General features: G+C 36.7%; 1 protein-coding gene across 1 annotated transcript; it reads right to left on the bottom strand.

Moving 5' to 3' along the window:
• Positions 1–16,851: 16,851 nt before the first annotated feature.
• Positions 16,852–18,130, bottom strand: LOC117301016 (probable G-protein coupled receptor No9). Its single transcript, XM_033784896.1, has one exon. The coding sequence runs from the start codon at positions 18,128–18,130 to the stop codon at positions 17,084–17,086; it is 1,047 nt and encodes a 348-aa protein (XP_033640787.1). The 3' UTR covers positions 16,852–17,083.
• Between the last annotated feature and the right edge of the window lie 597 nt (positions 18,131–18,727).

The raw sequence follows: 18,727 nt of genomic DNA, 5'->3' as shown, positions 1-18,727 counted from the left end.
ACTTCCATACCAAATGAAGGAAGTAAGTCATAACAATGAAATAATGTGAAAATAACAAATGACCGATAAGACAATAGAAAACTGGATGCTTTTGTCTTGAAACCACTGCTTAATTGGTGGATAGCAACTTAGCCATCGTGGTACTAAAAAGGATTTGGTCCAAGAACAAGCTGACAACACTAAAACTAGGGTAAACTTATAGGGGGGGTTGCGGGACAAGAGGTGCACCATTTTTCTGGGAGGCACTTTTAAAGTTTCTGTGTGCATTTTCCATTTGCATTCAGCAGTCTTGTTAATAAGCCATTTAGTCCATTTCTTTTCTAAAAAAAATTTAAGATAATTTGATGTGTGAGATAATTTGATGCGAGTGTAAAAAACGACCACATTATAATTGTAAACGTATCATTGTTTTAAAAACATTGAAATATACCACACTGAAACTCTGTTGATCTGTTATCAAAATATTTCAAATTAATTGAGTGTGTGTGGGGGGAGAAGCGTATAGCCCGTGTGTTGGAGTAGACCACTCATCTTACATACCGCCCTCTATTGACAACTCATGTACAAAACATGCATTAGACTGATCTAACCCAAGTCAAGTAGCCCATTGCCGCTTTCCTTTGAGTCTCAATCTAATGAACAACGTGCACCCCCATTATAGTTACACCACTGAGTAACAGCTACGCATATCATAGAGTGATGAGTAATTATAATTGACAAAATAAAAATAAAAGACAACAATGCATTAACTTCATTCTCACATCCCTTTAAATTTACCACGATATACAGCTATAGCGACCTCATCACTATGGTAGTGTTTATACAACATGCAAAAGTAGTCCGTCGTTTTTTTTCTCTCAAATCAGTTTTTTTTAAACATTGGACCAATTAAGTTTTGTAAGTTTGTTTATCAAAGTATCCCACAAGAATTTGAAATAGTTGAGTAGAAGGTGTTTATAAATAAATCCTGAGGTGCTACTTTTCGATTGGCGTAGAAATATTTTAACTTGGGTTATCAGGCCAAAAAAGGAACAGCTGAAAAGTGTCAACTTCTCGAACGTCTGCTCAAGTGGAACATCATTTCGGCATTTTATTCTGGCACCGGTAATTTCCACCAACCCACCTTGTTCCAGGTTTACTTCGTATATCATAGAAGAGAATTTGGGTAAGTTTTTGTATTTCATATTGATCTTATTGGCTAAACTAATAGGAATGCAAATAATTTTATGTCTTCATAAACAAAATGGCGAACGTTGTCTGGACGCTGCTGTTGTGGTCTGTCATGGGCCCGGGGGCGGGGAAGGGGGGGGGGGGTGGTTATCGGTCGCTGCGGCACCTTGCAAACTCGGCGGAAAAGTTTCCGTATGGCGCCACCACTTTTTCATTTGGTATGAAATATATAGTATCTAATTTACCTCGGTGCTCAATGATATCCCTTTTTGTAAAAATGAGCGAAAGACGCCATCGTAGGAGGTCCTGTTTTCGAGGTGTCCCTAAAATCGTGGCAAATCTTTTACCTCTCTGTGCGCGATGTAAACAGTCCCTAGATAGAAATTATGTGGTCTTATTTGCCAAGCAAAGAGTCTCCGGATAACTTTCCGTATGGCGCCACCACTTTTTCACTCATTTTTACAAAAAGGGATATATCAATCAGGTAAATAAATTCCTATATTATTTTATATCGAATGAAAAAGTGGTGGCGCCATACGGAAACTTTTCCGAGTCTCCTCTCTCTTGACCAAAACTTAGAAACACGTAAGGCTCCACTGGTCATTTGCACTTGTAAATGCAAAAAGTTTGGTGGTGAGCTTTGAAAAATCTCACGCAAAGCTGGCCTCTGGACTTGGCATCTCTGCAAACGCTATTTCAATTCACAATTCATGATGATCAAAATCATGTGACTGAATGTTTTGCTGAGCATTCTTGGAAAAAAATACCAAGGTTTAAAGAAGCCATGTGCCTTATATCATTTTCTAATATTTTTGGAGATTTTTATTTTGTAACCCTCGTATCAATACTATTAACATGAACATTTAAAAAACAGCTTGTTGATTCAATTATCACTGTTTATTTATACGCTTTATTATAAATATTAAGAAAAAAAATATATAAAAAATAAATAAAAATCAGATTTGGAAGCCAGTAATTATTCACACTTTTTATATTTTCTTTAATTTTTATTTTTTTTTTGCAAGTTACCATGGTAATTTAAAAAATTTAATAAAAAAAATATTTGAATAAAATGAAGGCAACTGCTGGCTATACACAGAGTCTCAAAGAACACTTGTAGTCACTGCAGATGTTTCTTCCATGTATGGCTTCACGGGGAAACCATACTTTCTTGTTTGCCGTGAAAACAGGAAAAACTCAAAACAAATGGGGCCAGTTGAAGTCATCCAAGATTGGTGTGTGGTGTGAACATTTCAATGTCCATCAAGTTCTAATATATGTTTTCATAGGGCATCGGTTCATATATGGCATCATTATTTTTTTCCCAATTCAAAGAAAAAGGCATAATAGCATGAAATCTTTTACCTCTCTGAGCGCTATGCAAACAGTCCCTAGATACAAAAATTTTGGTTTTATTTACCTAGCAAAGAGTCTCCTCTCCCTTGACCAAAACTTAGAAACACATAAGGCTCCACTGGTTATTTGCACTTGTGGTGATGCCGACTTCAGCTAGCAATAATTAGTGGTTGTTGCCATTAATGAACAGTGTTTGCAAGCAAGCAGGTAGCGATTGCTCGGTGCCGAGTTTGATAGTAAAAAATAGGCCGGTGCAGAGTTTGTGAGGTGCCGACATTCTCTGTCCTGAGTGGGTGCTGAGTTTGCAAGGTGCCGAGTTTGCAGGGTGCCCAGTTTTAAGTTGGGGTGCCCAGTTTGCGAGGTGCTAAAGTATGTGGTATTCGCCATGGGACAGAGGGATGGCGTAATGTCTGACGCTGGGTCTACTCCAGAAAATATTCAGCCAAATGTGCCATACAAAGTTTGCTAAAAGTAAGATGCCATTAGTGTAACAAATAAAAAGTGGTGCTGGTGGCAGTAGGTCACAGGCTCTAGACCCCATGCGTGTGCAATTTGCGAACTAAATTCTGCCAATACACACAAATGAAACTGCGCTGCTGAGACACAGAATGGGCAGCGCTCCATATCGATACTTCTGGTCACTACCCCCTGGAAGGAAAGTGACCAAAGTCACACCTTTTCTACTGTTCCACCAGCACCAGGGGTTATGATTGAGCAAGTTTAATGACAAAAGGTCATCTGGTGTTCCAAATTTGCTCCCGAACTTTTGTTCATTTGTTTGAAATTCCAGCCTTACAATCCAAACATTGCGTTTTTCTTAATTGTGGTAGAGGTCTGATGCTAATTACTCTCATGTCATTTTCTCTTGAACAAGCTGTGTTTGTAACTTCATCTCAGTCGGTGTTGACATTGGGTGTGGAAGAGAAGTACATGTCCATCCACCTTCCGTGATGTCACACACATTCTCCTGGGTGAAGGTCTGTGATTCACCCATGCATGGCGTACATCCAATCTGCTCTTTGGGACTCCTTGATTGTTAAGAGCAGCCAGAAAGCAATTTGCACAAAGTCAACAGGTATGTTCTCTTTCAACGTTGTTGCTAGACCAGCTCTAAATCCAATTCAGTCCACCAAGTATTAGGGGTTCAACAAAATTATAAATAATAATAAACTACAGCATTTATAAGGCGTACTTTACTGAAAAAGATAAATATTGGGCCATCATTGCTGAAGCACAATCTGAGGGAAATCTGTGCGGGACAGCTCGGTGTATTTGCTCACAAGCCTGTTTGCTTTGTTTTTGAAAGGGCAAGGGCACCAAGGCATTTTCTCCTCGTTACAGGGCACCCTTTAAAGAAATTTTAAAGTGCTACCTCAGGGGCACCAAGGCAATGACCAGGGGGCATGGAGGCAATCGCCTATCGTTGCCTCTGTGAAGTATCAGGCCTGTAACTCGGAGTGCTGGTTGACATTTGTTAGTTCTGGGCAGGCCGGCCGGACACTGCCCATCATGGCTACAACATTTTCCTGTTTGGACTTTTTTGCGCTGTTTCTATTTTAACAACTAAGCAAATATTTCGCCTGTGAAAATGTCAGTTGAGTATGGTGCATGCTTACTAAAAAAACACTGAGCAAAAAAACTGTATGTTCCTCTGTGGTTGTGGACGCCAGACGATTCAGGATCTGATAGAAGACAATTTTTGTCATATCGTAATGGGTAAAAAGAAAACCATACACAGCGGCAGCCAACAGATCAAAAAGGCATGGCAGCAGACGTGAGGGGGTGAGTTTTTCAATGGGACATCCGCGGCCATGGGCACGCCCAGTGCTGGTCACGCCATGTGTTGACGCCAGATTAAGCTTGGGCGATATCACGATATTATCAAATATCGCTATATTAATTTGGAAACGATTTCAATATTGGATGGATTTGGTTTTAATCAAAGTATCGATATATCGCGATATATCGCGATAATCGCTATATATCGCGATATCGATTAAATATCGCGATGTATTTGCTAGCTGAGACATCTTGCACCCCATAGGTTTGGAGTAAAACCAGAAGAATAGGTCATTAGAACACATCTCTTATGCTATGACTGTCTCTTCTACAACTTTCACTTGGAGTTTGAAGACTGATGATGTCAAATTTAATTAATCGCGATTATATCGAATATCGCGATATAATGTCGGTGATATATCGTGAATAAAATAAATCGTTATCGCCTAAGCTTACGCCAGATGCAAGCAAAAACTAGGCTAGTGTTTTTTGTTTTAATCAAATGTAACAAGTCTTGTTTCCGGTTTAGTTTCAATCGGGTTGGAAACTAAAATACCTGTCAGCGCACAGTCTTATAGGAAGACATCTGCGTTAACAATGCAAAGGTCATGGATTTGAATCTCACTCGAGTGATTTTACTGTGTTTTTCACCCTTGGGAAAGTACTGAGTAAAAACAAATTATAGAAAATACCCTGGAATGAAACAGTGGTTTAATTAACATGATTGATAAGTAGCTTTCTTTTTTATTAAGTGTTCCTACAGAAGCGCAAACACCTGAGCCTAGTTTTATTTTAAGTAGAGATTCCAGAATACTGCATATCAAGTGTCTTTGCTAAGCAACGAATGAGAGTGGCACCAGTAAACTTTAGGAATTTTGGTAACCAGTCTCTGAAAGCATGATTTTTATGCTTGCAGGCTTTATGAAAGTGGGCCATGTTCTTTATTTTTTGTTGTATAGTATTTTTTTAAAATAATGACCAATGCTAGACATTGTCTTTAGACTCTACATTATAATAATTCTAGTCAATCCAATTGTTCAATTTTTTTTTCATAAGTATAGTACTAAATGTCTGAGGGTGCTCCTGCAAAATTTATTTTTCACTTTTCTGACCCAGTTCTGACAGTACAAAAAGTTTCTCAAACCATTGCATTACTGCTTGAAATGATTGTAGCTTAACTGCCATTGCATGATCAAATTCTCCCTACTTTAGTCTGGTTTTCGATTATTTTCTCTTAAAAACCCCAGGAAATTTATCATTGCAAACCCTGAAACATCTACATGTATTAAGGCCTACACTATGTACAATGCAGGTTACCTTTGGTTAGTAAAATATTCCTCCCTTTTTCCCCAAGAACCAAGTATCATCCTGCTGCCAATAATAAAGTAGGTCAACACAATATCGTAGCAGAGAGACCTTCAAGACCAATATGACTAATGGCACATAAGAGCCATCGAAACGCAGTCGCGGCTTCAAGGTTTATTTGGTTTATTAGCCAATAAAGTTCTCCCTGGAGTAATATTTAGTGAACAGCAATTCTTCTAAAATTTTGCCATCAGAAATTTAAATTTAGATTGTATTGAATCCTCCAATTTGTTTTCATTTGTGCATCATTGTGATAATGTCTTGCTGTGTCACATTCTGTGGTTTGGAAAATAATGTTACTTTTTATCTAACTTAAACAATATAAACGCATCTCAGTACAAAGGAAGCTATACATTAAGATTAAGAGATTCAGTCATTACATGTTTTCCTACTTTTATCTGATTTCGGATTTTTCCCAATAGACAAATCAGCAAATTAATGTAATTAATAGTCTGAAAAAAAGTCTTGAAAAGCCAACACATGTTTCATGTGTAGGTCAGCCCTTATAAACAACAGAATTTTCCAATTTGTTTAAAGGGCCAAATGTCACGCATTGAGATCAGAAGTTAAATAAATAGTAACAACAGCAATTAATATGTTGTGCTTGTTTGTATTAACGAGGGAGACAAGGTAGCTATTGGTGAATTTAACTTTTGGAGTTAAACAGGTTTTTAGCACCAATACAGGCATACTTTTGAATTTGCAATGGTGTTATGGGTATCCAATCAAGTGCATAACAGGACAGGTTTGAATTTTACAGAATAAATTAAATTGTTTTTTTTTCATTAATCTTAACTATTCTTAGGATATTGTTGATCTTGCATTGTCTGATAAAGTAAAGCTATTCTATAAACAAAATCACCAGCCCTGGTAAATTCATAGTCTTCATAAAACAAAAATATTCAGCTTTTCTTTGTGATTGCAACATCAATTTAGCCACAAGGTCGCGCTCACAGCACAGCTATCGAGAACTTGGTCGGTGTGTATGAGTCTTGAAAGAAAAAGTCAGCATGGAAACGTGTATAATTGGCCAATTAATGACGCCGCTGCAGCGCTTGTGTGGTTACTACACACCTTCCCTGATCATAACAGTTCACCAAACACGAACAATAAGTCATTGGTAACAAACTGCCAGGCGCAATTTTATCTAATTTCCATGGCATCTACACTGGAAGAGTGGAAAGTGTTTAAAGCCATTGGACCCTTTCGGTAAACAGTATTGTCCAAGTCCCACACTTCGTGTATCACAACTTATATATAAAATAACAATCCTGTGGAAATTTAGGCTCAATAGGACATCGGAGTCGGGAGAAAATAACGGGAAAACCCACTCCTGTTTTCGCGCGTTTCGCCGTGTCATGACATGTGTTTATAACAAATCCGTAATTCTCGTTAACGAGAATTTATATTGTTTTACCGTTTTCTCAAAAAGTAAAGCATTTCATGGACTAATATTTCCAGAGAAGTCTTTCACCATTACCTTCTGTAAACCCTGTAAATTATTTGTAAATCTGTGAACTTTTTTTTTTTTTTCTGTACCGAAAGGGTCCAATGGCTTTAAAGAGACTGGTTGGTATCGTATCAGTTTCTGAATTTATGTCCCTTGATACAATGTATGCAAAGCAAAAACAACAATAATTTTTTTTAAATAGTGGGGAAAATAATGTATGTAAATTGTTGGTAGGCCTACCTGGCTGAAAGGCCCTGAGGTGTCATTATCCCAGTGACAATATATTTTTTTTTTTTAATAAACGACCACTTACAATTTGCCAATTTGTTTTATTACAATACCTGAAAATTAAAATAGGCCTACCTGAAAATTAAAATAGGCCTACCTGAAATTAAATCTACAAATTTTCTCAATTCTGCACAAAATAGACAACCAAAATTTTGAATTTGTGAATAAATTTACTTTTGACACCAAATACTTCATAATTAAACCAATAATTTAAGATTTATACTGCGCCATTACTTAAACTTAAATTGGACAGTCACAAAAAATCAGTAATAAAGCTTTTGTGTATATTGCAAAAGTGACCTTGCAGTGTTGTTTTTAGCTTTACCAGTCTTACCTATAGCTAAAAAACATCTCGTCATTGCCACACCCATATTTATTTTGGTAACCATGGTTGAGTCACTGGTTACCATGGCTCCTGCATCCATACATACGTAGCAGCATACCAAAACTTGGATTTTAGTAGAGAGTTGACTTTACGAGAGTGGACAAGCTGGCATCTACTTCATGAAATTTTCCGTCATGTCCAAAATATGGCTTTATTGACACCGCTGTTTAAAGTTCTACTGGTATCGTCATTATGTTTTAAAGGTAAGTCTACTGCAGCATAAAATACATTGTAGTTTGCTATAATTATATCAAAATTATCAAATTTGTTTTCTATTTATTTAATGAGTAGGCCTTACTTTTATAGAGAAACCAATTTGTTATGGATGTTTTTTCAGACAACCTGTCGCTTTGAAGCCAATACAAAAACCTAGCGTCACATGGGGCCAGACCCATTTGTGTGTCGGAATTCTAGTTAACTATTTCCAGTCTGACCCAGAAACTGAATCTACATGGATTTAAATTTGGATGATGTTCCATTTTAACCCATTTTTCTGGTTTATTTTATATTGTGATGCAGAGATGGCTCAGGCCCCAGTGGACCTAAAGCTTTTATATCAACTTAAAAAGGCATAAAGGCTTTTGGCTATTTGGGCATTAAACTTGAATGTTAAAATAACTGTAAAGTGAATTAACAATAAGATTTTTGTGTGTATATACTTTTTACTTTCAAAAGAAAATTACGAAAAATCAACAGGCACATTTCTGAGCCAATGTTTTGGCACAGATACATAGGTCACTTTAAACTCAGAACATTTACTTATCTCCAATTTCAAAAGAATAAGTTGCATATTCTTGCAGATTATTGCCAAAATGTATCAATTAAAACGCAATCATTCTTCAGTCTTTTAGTTCGTTTTGCATTGTTGTGTATCCTGCCAAAAAGTAAAAACAAGTCAAACACCCTTCAGAGATGTTAGTTTGAATGGACCCTGCCATGATTATCTTTTAAATTTATTTACTTTAAAGGTACATGTACTGGCACCAACTTAAATTATACATACCACATGCTGTTTTGTTTTCAGTTCAAGTTTGCTACATTGGTCAAGAACCATCATCTGGAAAGGGATGTCACTGGTACATTGAGGAGAGAAACCCGTGTGAATGTACAGAGTTTCGACTGGGTGGATTGAACAACAAACCACAACCTCGTCCTAGCGGAGTGGATGGCATCTATTACATCCCATTCAAAACAAACAAAGAGAAGATTCGTCAAGTGCTTGGATGCGAGAATGGTAAGTTTCATTCATGTGAATAACTTTCAATATCCAAAGGTTCCCCACATTGTTGTATTTCTTAAGAAATTAGACTCAACTACTAGCTTGGGTACAAACTAACGAATAAGATTCCAAAGTATGTGATTGAAGATTATCAGTACCAGGTAAAGGCACTTATCAAATGAATTTTCTACACAAATTAAATGAATTTTTTACAAAACACAGCCAATACTTACCTAAAATTTGTTTACGTTTCAACTAGTATCACAAAGTCATCCTCAGAACGAGGCACCACCAGGTTGGTGGTGCTCATTTCTGATATGGCCACTGGATGGTGGTTTGGCCGATTGTGTCCTCTCCGGGGTGGAACTTGGGGTAGAGGGGGTCGGTTAAGGCACTGTTTCAGGCAGTATGCCATTATCGGCTATTTGGAAGGGGGAAAAACACAATAACAGACTGGAACCAAGTATACGGAAAAGGCAGTAAGGTTTTTTATTCTATCGATTCTCCCACCTCAATGATCGACTGTAGTTTGAATGAGACTATTTTCATTGAATTTCAGCAAGCGCAGTAATGGATGAATCACCATGTGACAGCTTCACTTCAAGTTGGGGTGTCATGGAGAAAGTTTTAAAGCTGGTACTACCTATGGAAATGGAACTAACTATAGATGGGCACAAAGGTGTTACTCTATACTTCGCTACCAACACTGTGACAAAAGAAGACAGCCAATTCACAGTGGGTAAGTGTTATTTCACAAGTGTAAACATCTTGTTACATTGAGGGCGTTTTACAGGCAGGTTGGATGCAATAAGCTGCATAGCATGCAAAAGGAACTCTTCAGTGTGGCACAAGGGACTTTTTGTCTGACTATGTCCTTTGTTGGCGAGCTGCAGAGCAGTGCGAGCCTACGTAATACCAATTTCCGTTCGTCTGTGGAAAGTGGAAAAAGTTTTGGGTTTAAGTTTAAGTCTTTCAATTGAGTTGTTTTTTGTATGTACAAGCCCAAGTGAGATTGTTATATAATTGCCAGTAATTTTCAGTAATTTTCAGCTATGTTTTCAAATAATGTTGAAGTTTTTGGAACAAAAAAAAATGTTTAAGTTTTCGGAATAAAACAAATGTTAAAGTTTTTGGAATAACAAAGTTTTTTTCAGGCTCAAACATTGTCATCTGGATTTAAAAAAAAACCTCAAATCAAAATCTTAAAGAATAGAAATAATTGTTTAAACAAAAATCAAACTCTTTGTCACTGGTTCCAGTTGAATGAGCTGAAACAGTGAAAAACATAAATGGTCCTAACTCCTGATTCCAATGAAGTACTGACTTGAAACTTAAGTCAAATATTGCTTTTTACATCAAGATGCATACGAAACGATAAACTCAAAGAGTGCATCGCTGGTTCCAGTTGAATGAGCTGAAACAATGAAAATCTTAAATGACCATTACTACTTTTTGCAATGACGTACTGACTTGAAACCTAAATCAAATATTGCTTCTAATATAAAAGATGCTTATGAAAAGATGAAACTCAAAAGAGTGCATTGCTGGTTCCAATTGAATGAGCTGAAACAATGAAAATCTGAAATGGTCATTACATTGCAACAATGTTCTGACTTGAAACTTTAATCAAATAATGCTTCTTACATGTAGATAATATGAAAACATGAAACTTGCAGAGTTTATCACTGGTTCCAGTTGAATGAGCTAAAACAATGAAAACCTTAAATGGTCATTCATAAATACCTCAGATAGTTTCGCTATTCCTATTAGTGGAGAGCGCGTCACGTGGGTGTGTATAAACCTTTGTTTATGACCGGTAAAAAGTGTTAATTCATGGGCGTGACACGCGACATTGCACCTGTTCTTATAGGGCAGTTTCTTCATTCCTATTGGTCGAGAGCAACGGCTGAAACAGTTGTGCCACATCATGGATACGCACGACGCGCAAAGCATTCCCTTAGGAGTTTTTTACCCGAGGGCCTTACCATTTCATAGCTGGAGGGGTGTTGTGTGAAAGAAATCATTGAACAATTACAATTTTTGCATTTATTTTACTTTTTGACCAAAAAGTGTTGATGTTTTTTGACCGAAAAGGTATTTATGAATGGGAATCAAAGTGTGTTGAATCGGTTTTCAACTAGTGGTTTAAACCCGCCGAGGCCTGGTTCTTGATAATTTACCTCGACTTATCAAGAACCAGGCATCGTTGGGTTTAAACCACTAGTTTAAAACCTCTTCACCACACATTGATTCCCTTATTACTTCATACTTGTCAGTTGATCAAATGATTGGTTTTTCTGTCAGTCATTGGTTCTATTTGGTGATCGGCAGCTCGCCATGGCAGCTTCGCTGTTCTAGTTTAAATAACAAAATAGAAATTTGCCATGCTTTTTTAACTTTACTCTTAAAAGGGGTATAGAGATTTCTCTCTCGTAAGGGCACTTTCATGAAGAATATGTACATTTTGTTTCTTTCATGAAGAATCGGTAAATTTTATTTGAACTTTGCAAAGGGCACCACAGCAAAAGCACAGGGCACCATGGCAATTGTTTTTTGTTAATTTCAAGGCCTGGTTTTCTTTCTTGCCTTTTTATTTATTATTCTAAAATAAAAAGTTATTGATTCTCGAGAATTTTCTTGTAAATGAAGATTTGAACTTTCAAAAATTACTTGTGAACATATCTTTCTAGTTGTATTAAACATTAATATTTTATGTTTTCTTTTTATCTGGAAAGACATGGGCCAAACAAGTTCATCCATCTATTATAACCCACATGGCACCTGGGTTCGACAGGGACCGACTTCATCCTGGAGCTTCTTTGGGTCAGTAGTCAAGATAAGATTTGATGGAATGAGCATCAGTGCTGGGCTGAAAGGGATTCCTGATTCATACATCACGTTCAATTCAGGTATCCTGTCTTACAAGAGCGAAGAGTGGTTCATTGGCTTCTATAGTAACTCAGCAGGTACAGTTTGGTCGATCTATAAACCATGTGATTTATTCAATTAAACTAAGATAACAGCTGGTTTTATTACAACTAGAATTGTTCTACTTCAAGTAGTTACAAATCTTCATACGATAATAATTACATAAATGTGTTTATCATGCTCATGACCAGCACTTCAGAATGGTCTGTATTACAAAAACACCAATGTTTATAAATTTTGATGACACCAAAATGTCTGTTCATTTTCATAATTTTTTAATGTTTCTTAGTGCATGATGGTGCAAGGGTAAAAACAAAAATAGATTCTTTATCTAGATGCAAAATTAACATATAATATATTTTGATTGTTTCAATAAATTTGTGTGTACAGTGGTCATAATAAGATTGGGTTATATATAATAACTCTTAAGATTAAGGGAAAGTTTATATCTGAAAAACTATATTCTGATGCTGTGTTTTACAGTAAAATCCTAAATACTAATCCTCGTGTTCTATTGTACAGAGTGTATTACTACTAGCACATGTACTTGATTGTATTAATTGTATTAAAGGCAAGGGACACTATTGGTAATTACTCAAAATAATTATTAGCATAAAACCTTACTTGGTAACGAGTAATGGGGAGAGGTTGATAGTGTAAAACATTGTTAGAAGTCTGAAATGACCTAGTTATTGAGAAAGAATTAATTTTCCACAAATTTGATTTCGAGACCTCAGATTTAGAACTAGAGGTCTCGAAACCAACCGTCTAAAACCACACAACTTCGTGTGACAAGAGTGTTTTTTTTTCTTTCTAATTCATTATTATCTCGCAACTTCGACGACCAATTGAGCTCAAATTTTCACAGGTTCGTTATTTTATGCATATGTTGAGATACATAAAGTGAGAAGACTGGTCTTTGATAATTACCAATAGTGTCCAGTGTCTTTAATAATGCGTTAAATTTTTGAATTTTGTTTAGCAATTTGAACAATTCAAAGTACCACCATGAATCATTTCGTGAAAAATATTGTTCTCTGACTTACAAAAAAAAACAAGCAGTAAAAGGACACACAGACGAGGGGCAGGCAAAAAGCAGACGGGTAAACAAAGACTGACTAGAGGAAAACAGCCCTGCAATCGTAATGTAGATTTTTACTGTGGAATGATACTGGTGAAGAACTAATCAAGATCAACTTTAATTAAAAGTTCACTACGCAGCATTCAGTTTGACACAATGTATTGATTGTGTGGACGGAGGAAGGGATGTGATTTCTCTATTTTTAACCGAATTTTTTTGAATTTTTAATAATTAAGATCAAGTTCAAATAAACAAGACAATAAAACCATAGAACGAACCACATTGCATAATAGGGCCTTTAAAACTAAAGTTTAATGTTTGTGAGCAGGCTTTTTGCTCGCTAGCATTTGTACCCAAACTTTCACGCTTTGGACTCATAGTTCACTTTTTTTTAAGCAGCCTACTGCATCCCTGCTGAGGAGAGTGTCAGTTTTTGCATAAAATGTAAAATGGGGCTGGGCACCTACTATAAAGGGTCCTATAAATATGAAGATTTTTTTTTTTTACTTAAGGGCAATTATTTTTCTATTAAGCTAACATAATTGTACATTCTTTCAGACTATACCTACACCATGTAGATGCGACAACAAAAACTTATTATTTTGGTAATTCTGGTGACTGTTTTAGGATCTAATGTAGCCTTAAAATAAAACACTTACATAAAAGTTTGAAGAGTACAACATATTTTTTCTTTCATTATTTATTATGTCTTTATTATAAATTCCTTTACTGCAGTGTTTAAATTAGACGTACTTATCAGTTAATTCAGCAATTGAATATGTTAATTGATACAGATCTAAACGCCTACATATCCTTGTTTTAATAGAAGTTTCCGTTTATGTAATTGCAATAAAAATTGAACTCGTTTTCATTTTACATTTAATTTTGACGTAGAAACTGTGGATGTACAATGTCAATGAATGAATAAAATAACAGTGGCACAAAAACAGACAATAATTTTGTGGGTCCTACGATTGTTTTGCACCTAATTGCTGTGTAAGATGTACAGTTAATCAACTGAAACAAAACTGAATTGCAGCCCCAATATTCAATATTGTATTTCGACTGGGTGGATTGAACAACAAACCTCAACCTCGTCCCAGCGGAGTGGATGGCATCTATTACATCCCATTCAAAACAAACAAAGAGAAGATTCGTCAAGTGCTTGGATGCGAGAATGGTAAGTTTCACTCATGTGAATAACTCTCAATATCCAAAGGTTCCCCACATTGTTGTATTTCTTAGATAACTTAACTTTAAAGGGGTTTACTTTGACTTTTAGCATTAACTTTATTGATGGACTTTACAGATTCGACTTCCATTTTTTTCGTTCATTCTTAGGTACAAACTAGCTTGGGTACAAACTAATGAATAGGGTTCCAAAGTCTGTGATTGAAGTTTATAACACCCCTTACAAATATTTAGCCTTTTTATTGGTCACATGATATGGCTTAGTTTTACTAGAAACGGCGGCCGTGTGATAGTGCATCGATTGCCGTGTGATAGTCCGATGACTATCACACCGCATGCAGTAATACCCAGTTGCTTTTTACCCACCTTGAACCCAATCAGTTGTGTATCTTAAATGTGCCCACAAACGTTCTGTGTACAAGGATGATAATAGTCTGTTGGGGTGTTATAAAACAAATATTGACTGCCTTACTCGTGCTATGTTTAAAACTCCGACTCCCTAGGTGATCCCCGGACCATTCCATTTACCCTCGGCTGTGCCTCGTGAAAATAAAACGCTTCAGGGATCACTTCGGGAGTGGAAGTTTTAACCATAGCACTCGAAGCAGTCAATATTTGTATGTTATCAGGGGTAATAAGGCACTGTTTCAGGTAGTATGCCATTATTGACTATTTGGAAGGGGAAAACACATTAACAGACTGGAACCAAGTATACTGAAAAGACAGTAAGGTTTTACTCAACCAACTTTTCAAGCTCAACAATTGACTTTAGTTTGATTGAAACTATTTTCATTGAATTTCAGCAAGCGCAGTAATGGATGAATCGCCATGTGAAAACTTCACTGCAAGTAAAGTTGGCATTGAGAAAGTATCAAGGCTGGTACTACCAATGGAAATGGAACTAACGATAGATGGGCAACAAGGTGTGATTCTACACTTCGCTACCCAAACTCCGACAAAAGAAGGCAGCCAATTCACAGTGGGTAAGTGTTACTTCAAAAAAGTGTAAACATGGTAAACATCTTGTTACATTGAGGGCATTTTACAGGCAGGGTGGAGGCAATAAGCTGCACAGCATGCAAAAGGAACCCTTTAGTGTGGCACAAGGGAATTTTTTGTCTTACCCTGTCCTTTATTTGAATAAAAATAACAATAGAAGTTTCCCATGGCTTTAACTTGTCCTAAATGGGCACAGCGATTTCTAACTCGTAAGGGAACTTTTATGAGGAAGGGGCACAGCGATTTCTAACTCGTTAGGGAACTTTATAAGGAAAATTGAAATCACAGCAAAAGCACGGGAAACCATGGCAATTGCTGTTGGTTTTTTCAAGGCCTGGTTTTCTTTTTTGGGCTTTTTTATTTTTTGTTTTCTTCCTAATATAAAAGTTGTTGTTTTCCGTAGATTTTCTTGCAAATCAAGATTTGAACTGTAAAAAATAACTTGTAACATTTTAATGTTACAATATTTTCAAACAGCTTTTGTGTATTTTTTTCTTCTTCTTGAAAGACATGGACCAAGGACATTCATCCATCTATTATAACCCACATGGCACCTGGGTTCGACAGGGACCGACTTCATCCTGGAGCTTCTTTGGGTCAGTAGTCAAGATAAGATTTGATGGAATGAGCATCAGTGCTGGGCTGAAAGGGATTCCTGAATCCAAAATTGCGTACAATTCAAGTATCCTGTCTTACAGGAGTGATGAGTGGTTCATTGGCTTTTATAGTTACTCAGAAGGTACAGTTTGGTCGATCTATAAACCGTGTGATTTATTAAATAACTAAGATAGCCACTGGGTTTGGCACAACTGGAAATGTTCTATATCAAGTAGTAATATAAATCTACAACAATGTTTACATAATGAGAAACCACGCACTTACACTTCAGAATGGTGTGTATTAAAAAAACACCCATATTTATTGAATATTTCTTTTTCATAATTATTTAAAATAACTATTTACACTTAAAATGAAGGCAATTGCAACATTTTGGGTTAAACAATAATGATTGATGTTTAAGGAAGTTATTCATTGGAAAAATTATATTCTTATATCATGTATCATAGTGAAATCCTGCATATAAAACTCAAGCTTTTTTTAGATATTATTGACACAGCGATTGTTAAGTAACATTGAGGGAGCTGCTGCACCAATGGTTTCCAAAATTGTTTGTAAAGAATAGACATACACAAATTGAGTACCCGTGATGGTGACTGTGTGCAGAAATGTGTTAATTTAATTTTAAATATCTCCTATATTTAAAATTCTTCTACTTCAGTGTTTAAATTATACTATATTGTGGTTAATACAATAATTTGATATTTTCTGTTAATCAACACAGTTCTAAACCTTAACTTATTTTACTGATTTCAATTTGTGTACTTGTAATTGTGTTCATTGAACTAGATGTCATTGTACTTACACCATGTATGTCAATGTATGAATAAATAAAACCTGGACATCATAAATTGTGTTTTCCTGAGTGCTATGATTGTTTATAGTTCCAAGGTATCAGAAACATTCACTAAATCAAAACTAACCTTTAAATTATCTCGTTAGGTGGAATAATAAATTATTGTTTGAATATAGATGAATAAGACTTGTAAGTACATGTAAATATTTATCAATGTACTTATAGATGTGATAAAAAAATCGTGTTTAAACGTGAAGAAAAAAAATGACAACTAAATAAAAAGAAGTTTTGAACACAATGAGATAAGTTCCAAGAAACTGGTCCCCCTTGGTTAAGGCAACTACAAAGATTGTGGCTTCATGGCCAAGTTCATACAATTTTGCGTGGCATCAAGGCACTACAACACTGCTTGCTGCCATACAAATCATGTCAAACAATATATCCAGCAAAAGTTGTTGCTACCTTCGGCGGAAAAAGCAAAGAAGTGATAGCATCTGTGCTTTGTAATGAACGTTAGTTGAAGCATAAAGGAATGGGTTAATCGCTGAGTTTGCAAACAAAAGATATGACATTGACCACAGCAAGTCAAAGCTGACATAGTCCCCACCATTGAGGGCGTTTATAAATATAATGATAAACCAGGGGCACCAACATATGATGAATGCCCCAGTCATTAGGCCGAGCATGATGGCTGACTTGCGGTAGGCTTGCGGACCGGGCTGCCTTGGTGAGGCAGCGCCGTTTGAGGTTGGCTGACGAAGGCTGGAGTCCCTCAGGTCAGCATCTGATGTTGTCTTGTCTCTCTTGCTGTTGTTCCTGCATTCGATTGATATCGTCCCTGATTCAGTGCGTTGACGCTGTAGCAGCATCTTTCTGATTTTGATGAACACATGTATGTTAAATGTCGCAAGCAACCCAGCTGGAAGGACAAACTCAAAGGCAAATGTTATAAAGGCATATGGTATAGAGAATATCCCTTCCGACTCACATGTGGTCGAGTAGTTCACCTGCTGCTCCCCAGAAAACACCTCCCAACCGACATCTATTACAGACACGAAGGTATATGTGGTGAAAATCGTACCAGCTATAACAGCTAGTGCGCGCTTCTTTGATTGGTTGTGGATGTAAACTAACGGGGCTCTCACCCACAGATAGCGGTCCCAGCTAATGAGCACCAAGGCGAAGCTGGACAGGACTGTACAGGCGAACACCAGGAGTAACCAGATCTTACAGACGACCTTACCGAATGGCCAGTAGCCGTAGTACACAGAAACGTTATTGATGGGCATCACGACTGCACCAACTAGTAGGTCAGCTACAGAGAGGTTCAGGATGAAGTAGTTGGACACTTTCTTGCGGATTTTCTTGGACATAAAGAAAGCCATGACGGCTAGGGTGTTGGCTATGGTGGCGATTGAAGCCTCCAGCCACATTGCTATGATAATGGCCAGGAAACAGTTGGGGCAGTCGGCCCGGATGGTTGAGGGGACTTGTCCAGATGACATTTCTAAAAAAAAATATAAAAAAATAACACATTTAAAACCCACACAACTCTGGGTTAACTTATACACTCCTTTGAAATTCCTTTATGCACTTTTTTTCTGTAAATTTTTCAAAGATCAAAATGTATGATGTTTTCTATTAGATGTATGACCAAATAAACATTGATACATAATATAAGAGCAAACCCATCTATAAAAGGAAAGCCATATGGAAGAAACTTATATTGCACTACACTGTATAAACACGGGCATTGACTCCCAAAATTACCCATAAATGAGTCAAACTAACTAAAATCCAACTTAAAATCCCATTTAACAGTTTCCATGTTAACTCTGACCTGGAAGTTTTTAGACTGTAGGTCGTGTGTACTTAGTTTTTATTTCTCAGTGCGCCACCATGTTAAACCATATACCATAGCGCACATGTTTTTGCCCTCCCAATGCACTCTTGGCGAAGAAAATAAAATAAAATCTTCACAATAACAAGAGCGGGTCCGGGCTTATGTTCTAATGCGAAGGAACAAGTTTGAATCAAATTGAAGTACATGTGTACTGGGGCAGATGAGATGGAGGTCCAACTTCCTCATTCTAGAGAAAATC

This window comes from Asterias rubens, chromosome 16 (genome assembly GCF_902459465.1).
Source record: "Asterias rubens chromosome 16, eAstRub1.3, whole genome shotgun sequence".
In the NCBI taxonomy this organism is placed as follows: Eukaryota; Metazoa; Echinodermata; class Asteroidea; order Forcipulatida; family Asteriidae; genus Asterias; species Asterias rubens.
Note: the sequence above shows the minus strand (reverse complement) of the source record. Positions and strands in the feature narration are given on the sequence as shown.

What these genes read in the sequence shown, in the direction of transcription:
- LOC117301016 (XM_033784896.1), bottom strand. Translation starts at nt 18,130, where the DNA reads ATGTCATCTGGACAAGTCCCCTCAACCATCCGGGCCGACTGCCCCAAC.